The sequence below is a fragment of the Haliaeetus albicilla genome, chromosome 23 (genome assembly GCF_947461875.1).
Source record: "Haliaeetus albicilla chromosome 23, bHalAlb1.1, whole genome shotgun sequence".
In the NCBI taxonomy this organism is placed as follows: domain Eukaryota; kingdom Metazoa; phylum Chordata; class Aves; order Accipitriformes; family Accipitridae; genus Haliaeetus; species Haliaeetus albicilla.
The window spans coordinates 7,683,727-7,702,682 of NC_091505.1; the positions used below are offsets into that span (position 1 = coordinate 7,683,727).

Below are 18,956 nucleotides of genomic sequence, written 5' to 3' on the forward strand. Positions count from 1 at the left end.
TTTCTGTGTACCGTTGGTGGTGCACCACCATTAGTCATACCCTGAGTACCCTGCATTGGTAAGGAAAAGACGGAGCCAGAAGCCTCTTTGTGTGCTGGGTGACTTCTCCATGTGTGGACCAGATCCATGGATGGGATCATCTCGTGGGACATCAGATGTCTCATTGCTGCCATGCCTAATGCACCGTTCTTTCCTCCTTTAACTTGTGTGTCTTGGGCAAACACCTCTTGTGCAAGGAGGAAACATGCAAAGAAGTGGCTGTCTGATGTGGGGGATTATATTCCCAGGCCTCTGCTCCTGAGGAAGGACAGAACCAGGAGCTGGAGACCTTCCACACATCAGTGGGATTTTGTTTGGTTGGGTTTTTGGGGGGCTTGTTGTTTTTTGTTTTTTTTTTTTTCCCCAAACAGTGCAGTTCCTCACTGACACAACCAGAGGAACTGCAGCAGAGGGTGCAGTGACATGTCCTGTAGCCAGGCAGTCTTCACCCTTTTCTGTGACCACTGACACCTCCGCGACTACATCTGTGAACACCCTGGCTCTGCCTCTGTAGGAAATATTCTCACCTGTGGCTGGATGACTGACCTGAGCCCAGGAACCCCAGAGTGTAACAGCGATGCTCAGCAGACAAGAGTAACGATCGGGTGCAGAGGGCGAGCACCCTTATGGAAGTGAGGCTCTGTGCGATATGTGTGTTGTCTCCAAGTTATACCAGCTTCCAGCATCTATGTAAAGGACTGACCTTTCTTAGGCTTTGACTGGCAAACCTCTTCTGTAATGGTTCCTTGTCAAGCATTTTGTCCTGGAGCTTTACTCTGGAAAAGCATGTTCATTTTTTGTCCTGTCCTCCTTTCAGACAGACATCTCAGGGGATCATATCTACCAGCAAATAAGTGATGCAGCTGATGCAGATTACTAAGATCTCTTTGTCCCATCTGTAGAAGAACGAGTGGGTTTCCCATTAATGCAATGAGAATTCCCATGAATTAATGAGAATCCACTGATTTATTTGGTCTTCACCTGTTGGATGTACAGACTTGCTCTAATTTCTTCTTTTTTAATTATCTTAAGTATTTCACCTTCTAGTTTGAAGCTGCTCTGGAACACCACATGGACATTCCTCTCAAACCTGCTGGATCATGCTCAAAGAGCACAAAACATTTTTCTTGAGCATTTATTTGCCTTAGGTGTGTGTTGCCACCCAACTTCCTTGCTGCTAAACATCACCAGACTGGAAATAATGCCTGGATCTCCCAGGTTTGGGGCTTGGAATTGAGCTGTAAAACTCCTGTTACCTGAGGAAGGTAGGGGTTGCTGCCCAAGCTGAGCAAAATAATAAGCCCAGAAGCACTGGCAGATCAGCGTGGGGCAGTTCAGCGGTGCCCCTGGCTCTCTGCCCTGCCAGCCTGCTGCCCCAGTGTTCAGCACCACCTGGCTTCATTGCTGTGCTTCCCACCGTGGTAGTTTGTCCCTGATGTGGGGACAACAGTCTCCAAGAGCTCGGAGTGCAAGGCAGGTAGCTGGGAAGCAGCAGCCCGATCGGCTGCTCCGCTTTAATCCCTGCCGGTTGAGCCAGCAGCCCTCGCTGCCCGCGGCACTGCACCAAATGTTACTGGGTTTAAGCAGAGCGGGGGAAGATTTAAGCCCAACTTCTCATCACGTTTGTGTCTGCTAATCTCTGCACGTGCCTCTGCTTGTTAGTATCGGATTTATTAAGCCTTTGTTTTCTATTCCTGGATCTTAAAGTATCGATTCCAGGTTAGTTGACTCATTCTTGAATCACTGCAGCTAGTCTCATGCCTTATTCTGCTTCCTGAGGAGCTGGCCAGTTATTTGGCATTCTCACCCGGATCTTCACTGCCTCCCTAGTCTATTGACTGGATTTGTACCTGCTTAATAGGACCAGTTCAACTGTAGCACTCTTCTGGCATTTCTTGTTTTGCCAACCCATAGAAGTGGAGTTGGATATGCTCTCCACCGATCAAAGACCTTTCTCGGTGTGACACAGAAGTACTTCTGCATCTCCCCCCGTAGTCCATGGTTCCTGGTTGAAGTTCCTTTTTCTGGCCTGGCTGACGTGTGCTCTATCCTAGAAACTTCTATTTAGTGTAGCAAAATAGCTTAAGGCTATGGAGAAAGGAGGTGGGAAATTGCAGTCCTGGCTGACTTCGCTGAGCTGGAATAAGAACGGTGTTGTCAGTTATGGCAGCAAGAGAAGATGTTTTTGCTGGAGTAGCTTATTCTGTTGGCTGGGCTGGTGTGAGCTCTTCTGGTAGAAGAAGACCCTTGTTGATGCATCCTTACCCCTGGAAATGAGGGAGGAGTAGAAGGCGGCAGAAAACTGCTAAATCTTCCTGAGTATAATTCTCCCTTATTTCATACTTCACATCAGGAAACTCTCTGAGTTGAAAACTTAGGTGATTGCTCACACCCTTGGTGAGGTTACAAAAGCCTGGTCCTGCAGATACTAGTGGTGTGGTCCTGCCAGGTTTGCATCTGGAGGCTCCTGTAGTGTTTGTAGGGTTGTTCCAAGACAAAAATGCATATCCTCATCCACCAGCCATTTCTCAGCATCACTGGGGAGGGAATTCAGAGCTCATCCTTTTGGTTTCTACACACGCTTTTACTGTCATATAAGGGATACACTTGTTAGCTCCTGCTAGTGAGAGACTCCACTGATTCCTTGCTGAAGGAAGAGTGCTCACACATCCGCAGTATGTTCTTTTGCTGCTTCTGGATTTAATTGTGTTCTGTCTGTATGTAAAGTATGTTGGATATCATCCTGATCTAAATGCTAACAATATGTTGTTTTTCAGCTTGGTTTTGGGTCGTTTCTTGGAATAATTGGATCAAACTTGATAGAAAACAAAAGGCAAATGGTAAGTTCATTATAAAAACTTTTTTTAAAAAATGACAGTAACTCAAATTTTGTATGTAAAGAGTATTAGTGTTTTTCCTAACTCTTCCAGGGTAGTGTTGCATACCTCTTGAGAACTAGAGATGGTTTCTGACAGCCCAGGAGAACAAGGCTGCTAACCCTGATATTTTTAAATTTTAAAAAAAAAAAAAAAAAAAAGGCACACTCAAGGAAGCACAAAGTGACTATACACAGTCTCATTGAACTCAGTGGGAATTTTTTAAAGGGCTTGAAATTGAGCGTTTGGAGTTTCAGGATAGTCAGTGCTTTACAGACTCATGTCCAGCGCTTTTTCTGTTGAGCAGTCACAGTATGTGATGCATAATATGGTAAATAACATAAACATAATAAATTTATTTTAAATCTCTTAAAATAAATTCTTAGAGGCTTGGGGCTCTGCAAAAATTGCTGTTGGCCACTTTCTATTCTAAGCAAAGGATAGAGAAGATCAAGCAGGTGGTGTAACAGCCAGCCCAGAGACTGGAGGTGAAAGCCCTTAGAGGGCCCAGCAGTAAGTCCTTCCCGGGGACAGGAGTGCTCAGAGCTTTCAGCTCTAGATACGTCTAGAGAATAAGTCACTCGAGATACCGACATGACAAAAAGTATGAAGACTGGTGTAATTGAAAAGCAACCAACTTCGCCAGTGCTGCCGATTAACATACATGTTGCTGGTCCTCGTTTCCAAACACCTCTTCAAGTAGGAAGGAAAACCAAGAAACTTTGCATGCTGTAAAGCAGCGGCTGGGGACCTGAGAAGCACAGAAGACGCTGGCTAGACCAGATGCGTGGACCACAGCGCTCTCTGGTTCCCTTCTTGCGCTGCAAGGAGGCTTCTGTGTGCTGGGGCTGGGTGGCCGCTGTCGGCAGGTCTCTGGTGTCCCATCCCATGGGAGCAACGTTCAGAAGAGAGCAGGTGGGCAGTGAACATGCAGATAGCACAAACCAGATGAGACCAGCGCTGCTGATACGATGTGATCACAACTGAGCTTGTGTTGGGGTAGGAGGGGGATGTCTCTGTGCAGTGGGGACAGAGCTGTCCCAGATTACTCCCTTTGGCAAGCACAGGAGACTTGTGTGGGCTTGGCTGGGTCTTTCATGGCCTGTAAACATGCCTTGGAGATGCTGTTTCACAAACTTCAGCCTGTGCGTGAAGGTAGGGGCTGTAGTGCTTGGAGGTGTCAGTAACAGGGCTTAGGTTGGGGGGAAATTCTTTTGGGAGAATTTGGCAAAAGGTGTGGGTAGAGAGAGATCAAAAGAAGTTGGTATCTGATGCGGTCCTGGCAGGCTGTCCAGCTCAATCTTTCCTAGCCTGTTTTCTCTGCTTGCCGTATGAGGCTGGCTAGAGGCAGCACGTGGGGTGGTGTAAGTCCAGCTCCTGGAGTGCCCTGCGGGCATGCCGGCCTCCTGCCTCCGCTTGGCTCTCCCGGGAGAGCGGCTGCAATCCGCCTCCCCCGTGGTTGCCCCACGCTCTGGCAGCGAGATCCCTCCAGCCTTCCTCGGAGGAGGTTGCAGAGGGCCAAGGGGGGATCGTGGCGTCCCTGCAGCCTGGGCCGCTGGCCCAGCGCTGCTGCCTGTTTTTGTAGGGATGGAGCTGCCTCTGCAGGGGGAATCAGGGGTCAGATTAGCAGGGTGTGCTGCTGACCAAGGCTAAGGCATGTTTGCCAAGCTGCAGAGGGAGTTGGGAGAAATTCCTGCTTGTCCTAATTCAGAGGCTGGGCTGGGCTGCCTTGCCCTTTGCTTTGCAAATAGCGTGTTCCCTGCAGAGCAGGAGGGAGAGAGTGAGGCAGGCGCTGTAGGAGAGGAGAACTGCCTTTCCCACAGTCAGACAGGGTGCAGGGGAGGTGGGTTTCCCAGTGGATATTTTTTGTTGTTTTCACCCTGGCTCCGCAAGAGCGACATGTCCTGTTCTTTCTGTCCTAGCAGGGTTTCCAAGCCTCTTGCTCATCATGTATTAGCAGCATGTCAGAGTCTGGTTGAGCAATGGCCATGTTATGCCAGTCCTGCGTTCGTCACAGGAGTGCTCATGAGTGACAGTGTGGCTCTGACTTGACTTGTTTGTTTATTCTGAAGAGCCCTGGGTAGCCTGTGTTCGTTCTTTTCATCTCTCTATCATTTTGTGTCCTAAAAAGCACGCATGACCCAGCTTTGCAGGGATTGCGTCACTGGTTGGCATCTAGCATGTCTCTGCTCTGACCGCAGAGAGGACATGCAGTAGCTGTCATTTATTGTCCCCGTGCTTTAGTCATATCTCCTCCTTGCCTAGGAGCACTTTACGGTGGCAGCTTTGTCCATTACCTGTTTCCATAATACCACTGGCAGTGCAGGATTTTTTTTTTGTTATCTTCTGTGAACTTCCCCAGCGTCCTAGTTCGCTAAAAGTCAGTCTTGGTGTTGCTTGTTACGCAGTTGCTCCTCAGTGATGGCAGGAAGAGCTAAAAGCAACTTCTGCTGCCGTGTTCTTGTGTGTGTTTCTGCCCATAAGGTGGCTGGGGAGCACGAGGAGTCGATCACGCCAGGGTGGCTGACGGGGAGAGCTACCCTGAAAGCAGCACTCCTGACTTCTCTCCAGCCTGCCGACAGGAATAGACCTCTCTTGTTTTTCCCACCCGAGCGTATTGGCTTTCATGACGCAGGTCTGCGCTTCCCACTTGTCAAAGTAAGGGAGAGCTTTCGTGCCCCCGGGGAGGGCCAGCTGCCCGGCGGCACTGCCCGCCAGCCTGCCAGCATCGCCCGCCTGCCAGCGCCGCAGGCAGCTCTGACTTACACCCGAGCTGCCCGCTCAGCAGTTTTCAAGTGAGGAGTCAGCATTTTACGTGCCTTCGTGACAGTCGTCCGTGCCATGGAAAAGTAATAACCAACAGCTTCACAGCCCATGTGTTGCTGGACCGTGGCCTGAAGGGAACCTCAGCCCGGGACACTTCTGCTTCGTGGTTCCTGCACTATCTGAACCCAGTTTGTCCTTTCGTGTCCAAACGCTACTCGGTGTGGCTGACTTCGGCAGGAGTTAGATGAGTGAAGACCAGTCACTGATATCACACAGCTCTTGAGAGGGACTTCTGCTTGCTACAGTAACAGTATTGTCAACACCAAATCAAGAATCTTATTGGCAATTCATAAGATTTGTTGAAAACCGTGGGATTTTTTAAATGAATTTATATGGTTTTATTTGCTGTTTGATTTTCTTTATCATAAATTCTCAGTGTTTGGTTTTCAGGCTTTTCTTTCTCCAGCTGAGAGAAACTGTTGTGTAAATAAAGTGAACAAATCAATTTCTAACACCAGTTCCTTATATCCTAGTAGGGCTGTTACGAAAGTATCATCATTAACCTTGTATTATTTTAAATAACTATATTAGCAGCTCCTATCTGCAAGCGGGGTGACCGACAAATACCCTAATTGTATATATTTAGTGTTTGGCTCACTTCCCATCTCCAAGGGTCATGCTATTTAGGGAGAATATCCTCCTGCATGTATGTATGAAACAAAGGACACTACAGAGAAAAACTAAACTCGCTACAAAATAACCTAAGCCGTAAAACCCATTTCTTCCACCAAGACTGTAAGAAGCCGTGCTTTCTCCCCTTGTGTGGTTTCACTGGTTGTGTAGTGAAACAGTGTGATTGCTGTAACGGACAGTGCAAGTTGTGATCCAGATGTGGAGATGGTATGGGTCTGAGTGGGGAGGACATGCTGGTGTTTACAGCTGACAGAAACAGGATCCCAGCATAGGACCTGATCCTGGAAAACTTGTCACCTGCTGCCATCTGCAAGTACTTCGTGGCACAGCATCTAATATTCCAGTAACAGCTTGTTACTAGTGACCGTGACTTGTTTGTATTTGTGGTCATTGGGTTAATTTCACAGTCTGCTCTGCCTACTGCTGCGGTTTTTATTTGCAATAGGACAGTGTACATCTTGAATGCTTGCCTCATCTAGAAAACCATTTTATTTTCTCTCATTTTGAAGCTAACTGAAGTAAGCAATTGTACAGGGACCATTTCGGCTGTCCCAGGTGAGCCCTCCTGCCTCTCCAGTCCTTGCTCAAGCTGACCTGGTCTGCATGTGGATGTTGCTGGAGGAAGGTCTGTTTTCACTGAAGGAGGTTTAGGTAAAAACAGTGTGATTAACCTAAAAATCCTGACATACTTTAAAAATAGGATCCTTCTGGCTTGTGTTTGTCAAGGGGTTTGGCTTGTCTTTCCGAGAACTGGATCTTGGTGCAGTGGCAGGAACCGAGGTTTTCAAGCAAACTTAGCACCTGGAGCTTTAAAACAAACATCCCCATGCCAGGAGACCCAAGATATCTGTCAGTGTTGGCCAAGCTGTTACATTTGTGTTGTGCTATTAGCGATTTTTTACTATTGCTCAAAGCTCCCAATGACCAGAGTCACCTTTGTACTTGTGGGGAAGCAGTTTTTAACAGCTGCCAGCGACCAACACTTGAAGGCTGTGATCGCTGGAGTGGAAAACCACTAGGGAAAAACCCAATAAAGCTTTCAATTCTTTAAATGGAAATACTGCTGCTCCCCAAGCTATGACTTTGTGAACCTGTCTGTTTGAATGCCATGCTTGCCGTTCCTGCGCAGCCCTGTTGATATCACCGATGTGCTTTGGCGAGGGGGATTGGGGTCGGTACTGGGAGCTCTGTGTGTGATGAACTGGTCTGGACCCTGCTGGCAGTGGCTGAGCTGCTGCTCGGGAGCAAGGAGACGGGTCATGTCAGCACTCGTGCGTGGTTCCCCCAGCTGAGCACTGGTACTTTGGCAGAGGTGGTGTTTAAAGTGGCGTAGCGGGAGTAGAGACTTTGTTTCTCATACCTGGGTTGGGGTTTGAGTATTTCAGGTTTACCTTCTGAATGCTTTCACCCTAACTTTAACAATGGGCAGGATGGGGCCAGTGGAAGAGGATCAGACCTGTCTGACTTTCTTCCTTGAGCTGAAGGTAGAGGTCTCTCTCCTTGCAGCTCCAAGGTGGGAGGAGGACCTGTGGACTGCGTTCCCCACAGCCCGGCACTGAGGAGCCCAGTCAGGCTGCCGTGCGGGTGTACAACACCGGTGGCGTGGGCTGGTCACCTGTCTTCTAGTCTCGTGGCTTTGTGTTTATGCCTGCATGAAAGCGTTGTTTCCTAAAGGCGTAGTCCTACCAGAGAGGTTTCCATACAGCAGTCTCCTGTGTCCTTACAGCCTGGGAAGTGTTCACAAGGAGCAGCTCCCCACAGCACTCCAGGATGGGGAGAGAAGAAATCCACTTCTTTCTCTCCAGGGAAGAGTTAAGGACAGCAGCAGCCAGAAGAGGAAGCATATCCTCAGCCTAAGTTTAGCGCTTTGGAGTCACGGAAAAACTTGCATTACAATATCAAGTCCCCAGAGAAGCAGTCTGGCACAAGGCTACTACTCCTGCCGCCTTGCAGGAGCGGACGCTCTCCTTTGAGACGCACATCCCATTGCCTTCAATGAGACCAGTCTGTGCAGCCTGGGCAAACATTTGGGTCATTGATTGCTTGAGGGCTTATTGACTGTGGTTTACGTATCCTTGCGGAGAGGGCACGAAATGCTTGGTTGTGGAGCGGCAGATGATACTTTGCTTTGTTTTCCTTTCTCAGCTGGTTGCATCGATCGTCTTCATCAGCTTTGGCGTCATTGCTGCGTTCTGCTGTGCCATAGTAGACGGTGTCTTTGCTGCCAGACACATAGTAAGTGCTTCCAGGAAAACACAGGTCCTGTGATGCTTTTCCTCTAGGAAAACAAGTGATGGTGTCCGTAATCCCATATCAGGCCACATCAAACCCTATAAATATATGTCATGTGCTGAATGCTGTTTTAAATCATAAACTTTAGAAAAATGTATCAGTTTTTCAAAAATATTTTGAAATTAGCAGCAAGCATTAAGATCTTAAAACTTTGCTTTAGTTTTTTTGTGTATGCTTTATGTGTTTACTGAGTCTCAAAACTGTAAGATGTAATGTGAATTATAGCTATTGCCAAGAGACAATATATGAGCAGTAACATCTGTTGTATTTTTAACGTTAGTGGAGGTGGTTCTTATTGCTGATTAAACCACTGGATGTTGTAGTAGCATTAAGCAATTTGATACGAAGCTCGTTAAAGCGTTACAGTATAAACAGGAAGCACTTGCAGTAGGTTCTCAGTTTCCATTAGATGACTTAAAAAATACGAGCTACTGCTGTCATGACCAATTGCTAGTACAGTGGGACGTGCAAAATCTTCAGTTATTGGTATAGAAATGAAAAAACACAATTCCATTTCAACTTTCTAAATGAAATTTATAACTGCGAACAGATTTTTGTCCTGCAACTCTGCAGTTTGATGACTTTTTTAAAAATTTTTTGCAAAATGGGATTAAAAAGATCGATTTGGGGTTTATTTGTGATCAGAATGGAAAGGAATTTCAGAAGGTCAGAATTACCCATGAAGTGGAAACTCCCCGTGTCAGCTGGCTCATTATTCTCCTTGTAAAGCCAGCTCCCCTTTCCTGCCCCTGAGTGTTCCAATGGTAGAAAGATGGCTGGATGGCAGGATTTGCTGACAGAGCAAAGGGCAGCTCCGCTCAGCTGCATGATAGGTCTCTGTCTGTCTGGATGCAACCAGCAAGTCTTGGCCATCTCTGACCCCCCTCGTGAGGGCATGTAAAGCATTAGCTTTGATAAAAAGGTGAAGCGCCTTCGACTCCTGATCCTGGCCATGTGGGTCTGAGCCCCGCAGACTCGCTCTGGGATTTTTAGGTGCTGACCTCATGGTCGGGCGATGGCATGAGCTGGCACCTCCTCCCGTCTGGCCCTGGGGATGTCTGCGTGTCTGAGGCAGCCAGAGCTGAGCAGTTGGGACAGCAAGGGCTCTGGTTTCTGCCTCTTGATAAACGGACATGCTTTTGGCCTCGCTTCACCCCCTAACAGTCCAAAGATGTCACTGTCTTGCTGGAGACGTGCTCCTGCCATGCTAGCACATAGCGTTCCCCCTATCGCCTGCTGTAGCCGCTGCCCTGCCACCCCGAGTTTTGAACCAGATGCCCAGAGAGCAGGTCCGGCTGCTCCTGGGAAGGGCTCGCTGGTGTGGATATGCATTCGGCATTGCTTTCCCTGACGTTTTGCCCTGGGGACCAGGCTGCCCCAAAGTGAGACGTTAATGCATGTTTTTAGGCTGAGCCACTGGTAATCCTCCCGAGCTTTCCCACAAGCCACTCAAGAGCCCAGAAAGACAAATTTGCCAACAAATGAGAAAGTGTAATGATTCAGCATGAAGAATCCTTGGAAACGCCATCAGGCAGGCCTGGGTTGTGTCTGAGGGGATGAGGAATGAATCATTCAGGTCAGGGTGGTTGCCCTCACCCAAACAAGCCCGACTTAAAAGCCTGCTCCTCCTCCCATGCGAGCTGCAACAAATACATGCCTCTAAGGACCAGGATTAAACATCACCAGGGGCTATGGGGGGCTGCTGCGGGTGAGGATGCTGCAGAACAGCCACTGTATTGAGGTGCTGATGCGAGAGCAGGGTCTCTCCAAAGCCTGGCCCCTTTCCCCAGACCAGCTAGCTGATTTTGATTTTGCTGCGGTGCTAAGCCTGGTGCTTTTTTCGTTGGCAGGACCTGAGGCCGCTGTACGCGGGGCGATGTCAGTACTACTCCAAGAGTACGACCCCACCGGAGGTAAGAGCAGGTTTGGCTGTGCTGTGTCCATGAAGGCACCAGCTTCACAGTGCAGGTGGAGGAACCTGCTGCCAGGCTGCTGCTCTGGTGTCCCGGAGGTCTGCGAAGCGAGGAGGGGGTGGGAGGCTGGGCCTGGGGCCGGAGCGGGGTGCCGGGAGGACTCCAGGAGTGAATTCCTCCATGCTTGGTACTGCCACATTAGTGAAGGAGCAGGTTGAGAGGAGGGGATGGGGGGTAGGAAAAGACACGTTTCTCTAGATCTTCAGCTGTGCATTCATTACAGGAGCAGGGTGGCAGGTTAAGAGTTCAGACAGCAGTAATTTCTGTGGATACAAGCAACATATACTAGCCTCTGCACCTCTGCAGTCTATTGTCTTCTCCAAAGAGAAGCCTGTTGGGAATGGATGTTCCTGCCACATACCGATAGTGTGTGTGGACATCTTTGGCTGCCTTTGCTGTGCACTGAGAGTCTCTCCGAGGTTTCCTCACAAGTTCCCAAGTAGTTTTGAATAACCACTATATTCCAAATTAAAATGCCTGCTTGAGGTGCAAAGTAAATACTACCCAGTGGGGTAGTGGGATCCATTTGCTTTTCAGCCCAAGGACCGTCCGTGTGAGCTTGGGTGTTACTACCCACAGGCAGACAATTAACCGCTTTAGTCAGTTATTCACCAATATGGGAATCTTGCTCTCAGTTTTTATCACCCTACTGACAACTCTTTGCCCTGAGTTGCTGTGTGGTGAGGAGTGTTAGTTCAGCAAGGTCTTGGCTGCTTGTAAGAGTTGCACAACCCCCCTTCCTATGCAGGCACATGCTTATCTATGACTTCCCCATGGTTAAAGGAAACGCTGGTCTGTTCTAGTCTAGTGCGTCTTTATTCCAGTATAACTGTGTACTTTGTAAGAGCTGTGCTGCAAGATAAGGAAAGAAAAGTCTGCCTGAGGCTAATCTGGAGATCAGTGCAAAATCTACCCGTAGAGCAGGCCAACTAGCAGCAGAAACCATGTCTGGTGATTATGTCCTTATGTGCTTTATGTATTTTTTCTGTATTCACGCAGGCAATCTGTCACCCACAGCGCCGTGCACCCTGCACACCGAAAATAAAAACCAACACCTGCTTCTGTTGTGACCTGTATAACTGTGGAAAGTGAGTAAGCTAAAAACACCATTCCTGGCCGTGGGAAGGGTGAGCAGTGGTCATGCTGGTTTGCAGGTGTCTGAAGGGCCAGGATAGGGCAGGAGCAAAGTATCAGCTAATGACAGCTGTTGTGGGAAGGGATCTTAAGCTATGGTTGCTAGCCACAGGGAATCCCAGGCAAAAGATAACCAAGTAAAGGGGTGTATGAAATACACTCAAGCCATTCCAGCTACGGGTGAGCATGCTCTGGGCCAGCCCAGCTGGAAAAATGAAGAAGGTGAGAGTTTCCATTACTTCCATGTTTGGTGCCTTCCCCAGTTTTTCCCCTCCTGAGTGTCGCTTGTCCTAACACCTTCGTTCTCTGTTGGCACTGCTTGTTCGCTGGGTTTTATTTTGTTTTCAAAGCCTGAAGATGTAAAAACTGGGACATTGTTCTTCCTCACCTTGTCACTGTTCCATTCCCCACTCTGCTAACAGGGAGGAATGTTCGCAGGCCAGTGCCACCTGTGTGTTCGTAAATCGGTCTCCTCTCTGCCCAGTGAATATCTTTCATGGTCACAAGAGGTTGGAAGGTGTACCAGCACTGTGCAAAGATGAGTCAGAGGGGTGGTTACCAATCGAGAGCTACTGCGTGGTGATCACACCATCATTAGATCTGGCTACTGTGCCTAAGCCAACTTAATTTACAGCATGTGCTGCTTATATCATTTGGACTGCCTAATGTGTGTCAGCAAGTGATTAATAAATGGATTTTTTTTTTTTTTTTTTTTAGTGCTGGCTCTTGCCTAGGGCTGTTTCAGGCTTAGCATTTCTCACAGTACTTAGTTGGGCTGGCCCCCACTTAAATCATTGACTGTGGTGGAGGAAGATCAAAAGCTGCTGTTGGGAGAGGGTGGTTCCACATGCTGGGAAGGGTAATCCCTGGTCTCCATAGGACTTTGTTTCTGTGGAAGCCACTGCAACGGAGTGAAGCTCACACATTTATGTGACAGTTTACAGAACGTGATCCCTTTTTACTAGCTGAAGAGAGCGATACACAGAGAAGTGACTGGAATAGAAAAATTTGTAACTTTTCTGTATGGTTTTTCTTTTTTTTTTTTTTTTTTCCCCAGCAGTCAGGCTGGTTCAGGGTCCTGCCTCTGACCCATTTTACCCTCTCTGATATAAGATATCAGTTGTTATCATCTCAGTCTTGCTTAGTACCACACAAGTGTTCTGCACTAGGGAGGTACTGGTTCCTTTGGGATCTCAGTAAGAAAGCCATGGACGCTCAAGGCTGGTTAGCTCACATACTAAGGATGGAAATTATAGAAAAAATGACAGTAGTCTTGCATTCCTCCGAATGCTGGGAACCCTGGCTGTGTCCGCAGCAGACAATCGCCTTCCCGTTGATAAGTACATACCATACAATGCTAAATGTTCTTGGTGGTAAACCAAGGCTCTCTGAGAGCTTTACATTCTCACACATCTCCATAGGAACGAGCTCTTGCAAACAGTACATACAGGTCCCATTGTTAAAGGCAGTCATGGTATGTGCTCAGGTTATACAGAGGTCATGCAGGCTAACATACAGGTTTTTACAACCTGTGGTTATGCTCTGCCTTGATTGTGCTTGAAATCCCTGCCTCATTGCAATGTCTGCTGCAGTGGCCTGCTACAAGAAGATACGGAAAAAAGGAAAAGAAGAAACTGAGTAATGAGGCGGCTCTTGTGAAAGGGGACAGGTTCCTGCAGGCCTTGCAGAGTCTGCTGAGGAGCTGAGCCTGGATCTCCTGCTTCTTGGCCTTTAATATGAGCTTGTTTTTCCCCATTTTCTCAAAGCCCTTGTGCAGTTTGAGCCTAACCCCGTGTGTGAGCTGGGAGGTAAGTAATTCGTAAGCCCTTAGTATTGTTTGTCCCCGATAAATATGTTTTCTTAAGGGGAATTTGCTGTAGCCCATGACATCTGGTAGGCTACGCCGAAGGCCAGCCTGTTCCCCCAAACGATGGTCAGAGAGAAGTCATTACTGAAGAATCCCGCCTGCAAGACTCCAGCCCACATGTTGCGGGAACCGCTTTTCCCTTTCCAAAACAATGACCGAAGTGGATTCAGCCGAGTTTTCTCCATCTCTTTTCTGCATGTGGAAAAGCTTAAAAATGTGAGCAGAAGGACCTCTCTCTGCCAGGGTCCCGGGGGTCCTGCCAGCCCGTGCCGTTGTAGAGCCACAAAGCGCAGGCAGCTGGAGCAGAGCAGCTGAGTTGGACGTGCTTTTTGGCCGAGCCCAGCTGCGCTGTCCTGTGCCCATCTTGTGGTGGTGAGGAGCCAGTGCTGCCCTGAGGGGCACGGACTGACTTCTCCGGGTAATTCCAAGACCAGTTTGTCCTTGGGAAGCCTCCAGGATCTGTGGAGATTTCGGGTGATGGAAGTAAGAGGCAGATTTAGGCTCAAGGTCATTTGGGTATGTGCAGGCCTTGCAGGACTTGTTTGTTTCACAACAGATCAAGCCCTCTTCTGCCATTGTTGTGCAGGGAGATCTCAGATGCCAGAAGCGTGGGATCTAGCAGGCTTTATCTCCACTCCCTTGGTAGTTAGGTTAAGGCTATCATTAAATTGCAGAATGCATTTTACTGTCCAGCAGAAGTGCTTAGGTTTTATGATGTGAGGTGCATTTTTTTATCATTATTGTTGGCTTTTTTTCCTAATCTAGCAGAGTAGAGATTTCTGGAGGCTACTATGAATACATTGATGTCAGCAGCTGCCAGGACATCATCCACCTTTACCACTTGCTTTGGTCAGCAACAATTCTGAACATAGTGGGACTATTCCTAGGGATCATTACAGCAGCAATACTTGGAGGCTTCAAAGACATGGTAAGATGGTACCAATTTATCTGTGCATTAAACAAAACAAATCAGGCAAATTGCCTTTTAAATATAATCATGAAAACAGCTATTGGCATTTCAATGCAAATGATCTATGCATCACTGCAGTCAGGCTGGAAAGAAAGGTTTGAAATAACTGTAAGGAGAAAGTGGAAATGATTCACTTTTCTGATCTGGTGTTGTTATCCCACAAGTGGGGTGGTTTTCTCAGTGTGCGAAACGCCAATATACACACAGAGCAGAGGTATTTTATTCCAGTTCATGTTTGCGCAAAGATGGGGGCTAGGTGGTAATCCACAAAGCTAGCACACCTCATGCCTAAATGGGCAAGCACTTTATATGGTTCAGTTATACATACTCAACTTGCAAAGTTTTTCCCCAAAACTATTACTGGTAGTCGCTTATCTCGCACAGTTTCTATTGGGCTAAAGTTTCCCCGCTTCGAATTAAAGGTACAGTGTTCTTTTATTCTACAGCACATGTTCAAGGAGAGGCAGGGGGGGAGGAGGGTAAGTCTCTTGGTCTTGAATTGAGTCAGTGGTCGTGATCCCCCCCTGCCGCCTTTACCTTTCCTCCAGTTATCAAAGATTTTTGCTGACTTCATGCCTATTAGCAGTTTTTCAACTTCTTCGCGCCTCCTGGGGTAGGATGTTCCCTTCTTATCAGTCTTCTAGTTCTCCTTCAGGGGCCCAGTTGTTAGCAAGGCATGCCTTGTATATACAAAGGATATCTTATTTCACAAGACCTTTGTGGTCTTCTTAAGTAAATCACGCCCTAGGTACATTGCTTCTCAAGTACATCTTTTCTTAAGTACATTCAGCGTCACCACCTGATCACAATTAGAAAAGATGAACGGAATTGGGAGACTGTAATTTCAAAAGGGAATTTCTCAGAGGTGTTGGCAATACCAGGATGAATAAAATTAAGCTCTTTCTTAAAAACTGATATTCCTTTTCATAGCATTGACTTTTTACAAGGAAATGTGTGGTGGTTGCTCATGAATGATGATTTTATAGCAGTAGTGGGGTTCTGAGCTTTACAGACTGTTTAAGCAGCCGTGTTAGGCTGAAACTCTCCATCTAGTTTCTTCATGGTGCAGAATCTGAGAGGGTGAACTGGGGACCAAAACCAGGTGAAAGATTGCAAACTTCAGATAATGAAAAAAAAAAATGCTGTTCTGACAACGTGAGCTTTGAAATACCCTCACTTAACCAGGCTGCCTGTTACCTTCCACACAGTTTTGTTCTGCAGGGGACAATTCAGTGGAGAGAACTGAACCTTCAACAGATAAATTTGGGGTTTTTTTCAGTCTGTTGTGTCTCATTCAGAATAACTCAAACTGAGGCACCCAGAAAAGAGGATTTGTTGGCCTGGCAATACATTTTTCTTACAAACAATTCTTGGGCCCTGTACTGAGGGTGCCTTATTTCAGAACTCTGAACTTTCCTGCACTCTTTGCAGTCTCACCAAGGTCTTCGCAAACAAAACAGGAGACACATTCCCAGCTGTGCATCGCGGCCTTTTGAAATTTGATGCACACCAGACAGCCTGTAAACCTCTGCAAATAAAGATGTATAGAAGTGTCTGTGAACAGCAGTACAAGAGGAATTGAAATATGCTGATCTCAAAATGCCCTAAAAAACAGAGTAATCAAAATTAAAGGATTCTTTCTCCTACTTGTGAAGGTGCAACCTGAACAGTTGTTTTGTTTGAGTACTGGCATGCACTGGGCTATTGCCAGCTTCTTCTGTGGAATCTAAGGGGAAACAATAGGTGGCTGAGGAATGAAATGACCTCTGGACTTACCTGCTGCCTAAGAGGGAACCAGATTGCCAGTTGCTAATTCAACAAAGTTGAGCTCTAAAGAAACACAGGACTCCTTTAAATCACTTCTGCTTTCATTCAGCTGTCAGCTTTCTGTGACCTTGTTAGTAGCCTGAGATCTCTTTTTTTTGTTGTTTTAACAGACTCCTTCCCTCCCTACGCTGAACTGTACGGTTGAAAATGCACACCCTTCGGTGTCCTACTACTCAAGGCCGCAGGTGACATCTTACAACACCTACTACCACAGCACTCCTCACCTGCCTCCCTACTCCGCATACGACTTTCAGGTAGGGAACATTACAGGACGCTTTCTTGTTTAGCGGCAAGGTTAAATCCAGCTGGTCTGCAGGACTCTGGAGGCATGTCATTCACACAGTTTAATTTTCCTGTTCCTGCAGACAATACCAAATCTTTCATACTAGGCATTGGTCCTTGGCAGTGCTCTCTCTTTCTAAGGCAGTGTTTTCCTGAAAGCTGTCCTTGAAGAAAAGGCAACAGAACCTACTGCCTGCCTCCCCTGTTGTTCACTGGTAGAGGCCACATTAAAAAAGAGGCCTTGCCTCTGGCACCTGCAATGCACTGAGCATAGAGGCAAAGCGAGGTGTTTAGTTGCTACTTTTTATTAGGCCAATTACTATGTCTGAGAGAAACAGATGAGCTTTTGGAAACAAGCTATTTGAGCTCCTGAAGACACATACTGACTGAAAAGCTATTCTGTTGTGGTTTTTTTCCACATGCTTAAGTGGGTCTAAGAATGGTCCCTGCAAACATCACCGCTGCTGCAATGCATCCCTTCCTCTTCTGAGTGATGGAGCTGTGCTGTTGGAAATGGTGATTTCATGTGAACCTTGCTGTCAACATCAGCTTTGATTCGTTGAAGCAGATGAGCACATTTCCTCCTCAGCTCTTCTGTCAGGTGGATGTTACCACAGTGGTGATGTTAACTTCATACATGATACGTTTTCTTTGCAACCATCAGGGATGGAGACTTTTTTTATTAACAAGAGCTTAAGGTCTTGGACATGTGTGTTCTGTGATAGCCACCATCTCCCTCATCAGAGCCATGCATTAGAGATAACATGAATCTAAACTTTTCTTGTTTTACTGCTAGTGCCACTAGACAACACTGCTGTCAGGGCTTCCTAGAAGTATTTGAACACTTACATCAGAATTTCTAGGACTTACTTATACACATTTGTGACTCATTTTTGAGAGTAATGCAACCTGGAACAGTCACTAGTGTTGTGCAACTCTTTACGGTTACAAAAATGCCAACCTCAGCGCATACCAAACCAAGCTCTGCTGCGAAGTCCTCTTCTCAGCCGCTCGGCTGGTGCTAAGTGCTGTTTAACTCGGGGTCTGTCCATACTGCAGCCACAGTACCAGCAGAGAGCTCAGCATGGGTGGATTTGCCCCGCTTTTCAACTAGAAGTACTGTTGGGGCTCTGCTAATGCTTACAGCTCAGCCGGAGAGATGAAAGTCTCTCTCTGTCTCACTGCTGTGAGCACAGGTGTCGGCTTAGGAGCCGGCACAAAAGCTGGGAATAAATTGAGGTAATCCAAATTTAAAATAGCCAAGTCTCTCAGATGCAATTCCAAGTCTGAGCCTTGCTTATTTTCCAGGGAAGTTGAGGTCCTGCATGAAGCATTAGCTGAGGCTTCTGGCTGTGGAGACTCTCGCCTTGAGCCCTACTCTGACCCGAGCAGTGTCTGTACCACACTGGCACCTTCTCCCCTGCCATCCCACAGCACATGGAGCAAGCCCAGCCTTGCCTCTCAGATCCCTTTTGAAGGCTACACTCCCTCTGGTGCAAGAATTTGCCGAGTCAGTGCCTCCCACTCATCCCACACATCTTTCACAGGAAAAAAAAAAAAACCCCAACATTCCAGAATTTCTAAGGAAGCCTGTGGCCCTGCAAGAGCCTGGCTTTCACACACAACTCCAAAACGGTAGATCCAGCTCTCTGGTTTTTGGGGGAGCACAAGTCGATGGGTGTTGCAGCGGCCACCACGTGTGCCACGGCTAATGACACTCCAGCCAGCTGGTCACGGTGAGGAAGGCAGCAGGCCTTTGCAGGCGGCCATGACGGGAACCGGGCAGGAGGAAAGGGCCCTGGTAGAAGTAGTGCTGGTATCTTACTCCTCGCTCCGTGTGCTTGGTTGGGGGCGATTGGGTGAGAAAGTCTCAGTCCTGCAGCGTTTTGACTTCTGCAGGCCCTGAGCCACGTTTGGCTCTGACGAGAGAACGCGGGCGAGCGTTGGCCTTCTCTGCCTTTCATCCCGTCGAAAGCGGAATTAGTGCCATCTTCCCAGCCGCCGGCTTCGTTAACAAAGCCCAGCTGCTGCCTGCAGTCGGTGCGAGCCAGGCTCGCTTGCAGCCACAGCAGCTCTCCTCCAGGACGTGCGGCTGAGGCAGCCGGGCGCAGGCGTTTTTTAACCGTGAAAACCCAGGGCCGCGTTTGCTAACGAGCGCCGGCGCCGTGTCACCGCGGCCGTGCCCTTCCAAATGTCCTTGCGGTCCGGGGGGCTGCCGCCCGTTGGGCTTTAGGTGA

General features: G+C 47.8%; 1 protein-coding gene across 3 annotated transcripts in view; it reads left to right on the forward strand.

Annotated features, from left to right (window-relative positions):
* Positions 1 to 18,956, forward strand: part of TMEM255A (transmembrane protein 255A) — a 29,409-nt gene that overhangs the window by 6,571 nt on the left and 3,882 nt on the right. The window contains exons 3-8 of one of the 3 annotated variants that reach the window (XM_069811059.1): positions 2,817 to 2,879; positions 8,520 to 8,609; positions 10,517 to 10,579; positions 11,639 to 11,727; positions 14,409 to 14,568; positions 16,548 to 16,691. In XM_069811059.1, coding sequence (XP_069667160.1) covers positions 2,817 to 2,879; positions 8,520 to 8,609; positions 10,517 to 10,579; positions 11,639 to 11,727; positions 14,409 to 14,568; positions 16,548 to 16,691 — 609 coding nt within the window. Of the gene's footprint in view, positions 1 to 2,816; positions 2,880 to 8,519; positions 8,610 to 10,516; positions 10,580 to 11,638; positions 11,728 to 14,405; positions 14,569 to 16,547; positions 16,692 to 18,956 lie in introns of all 3 variants that reach the window. The other 2 variants (XM_069811058.1, XM_069811060.1) reach the window with 2 other exon arrangements.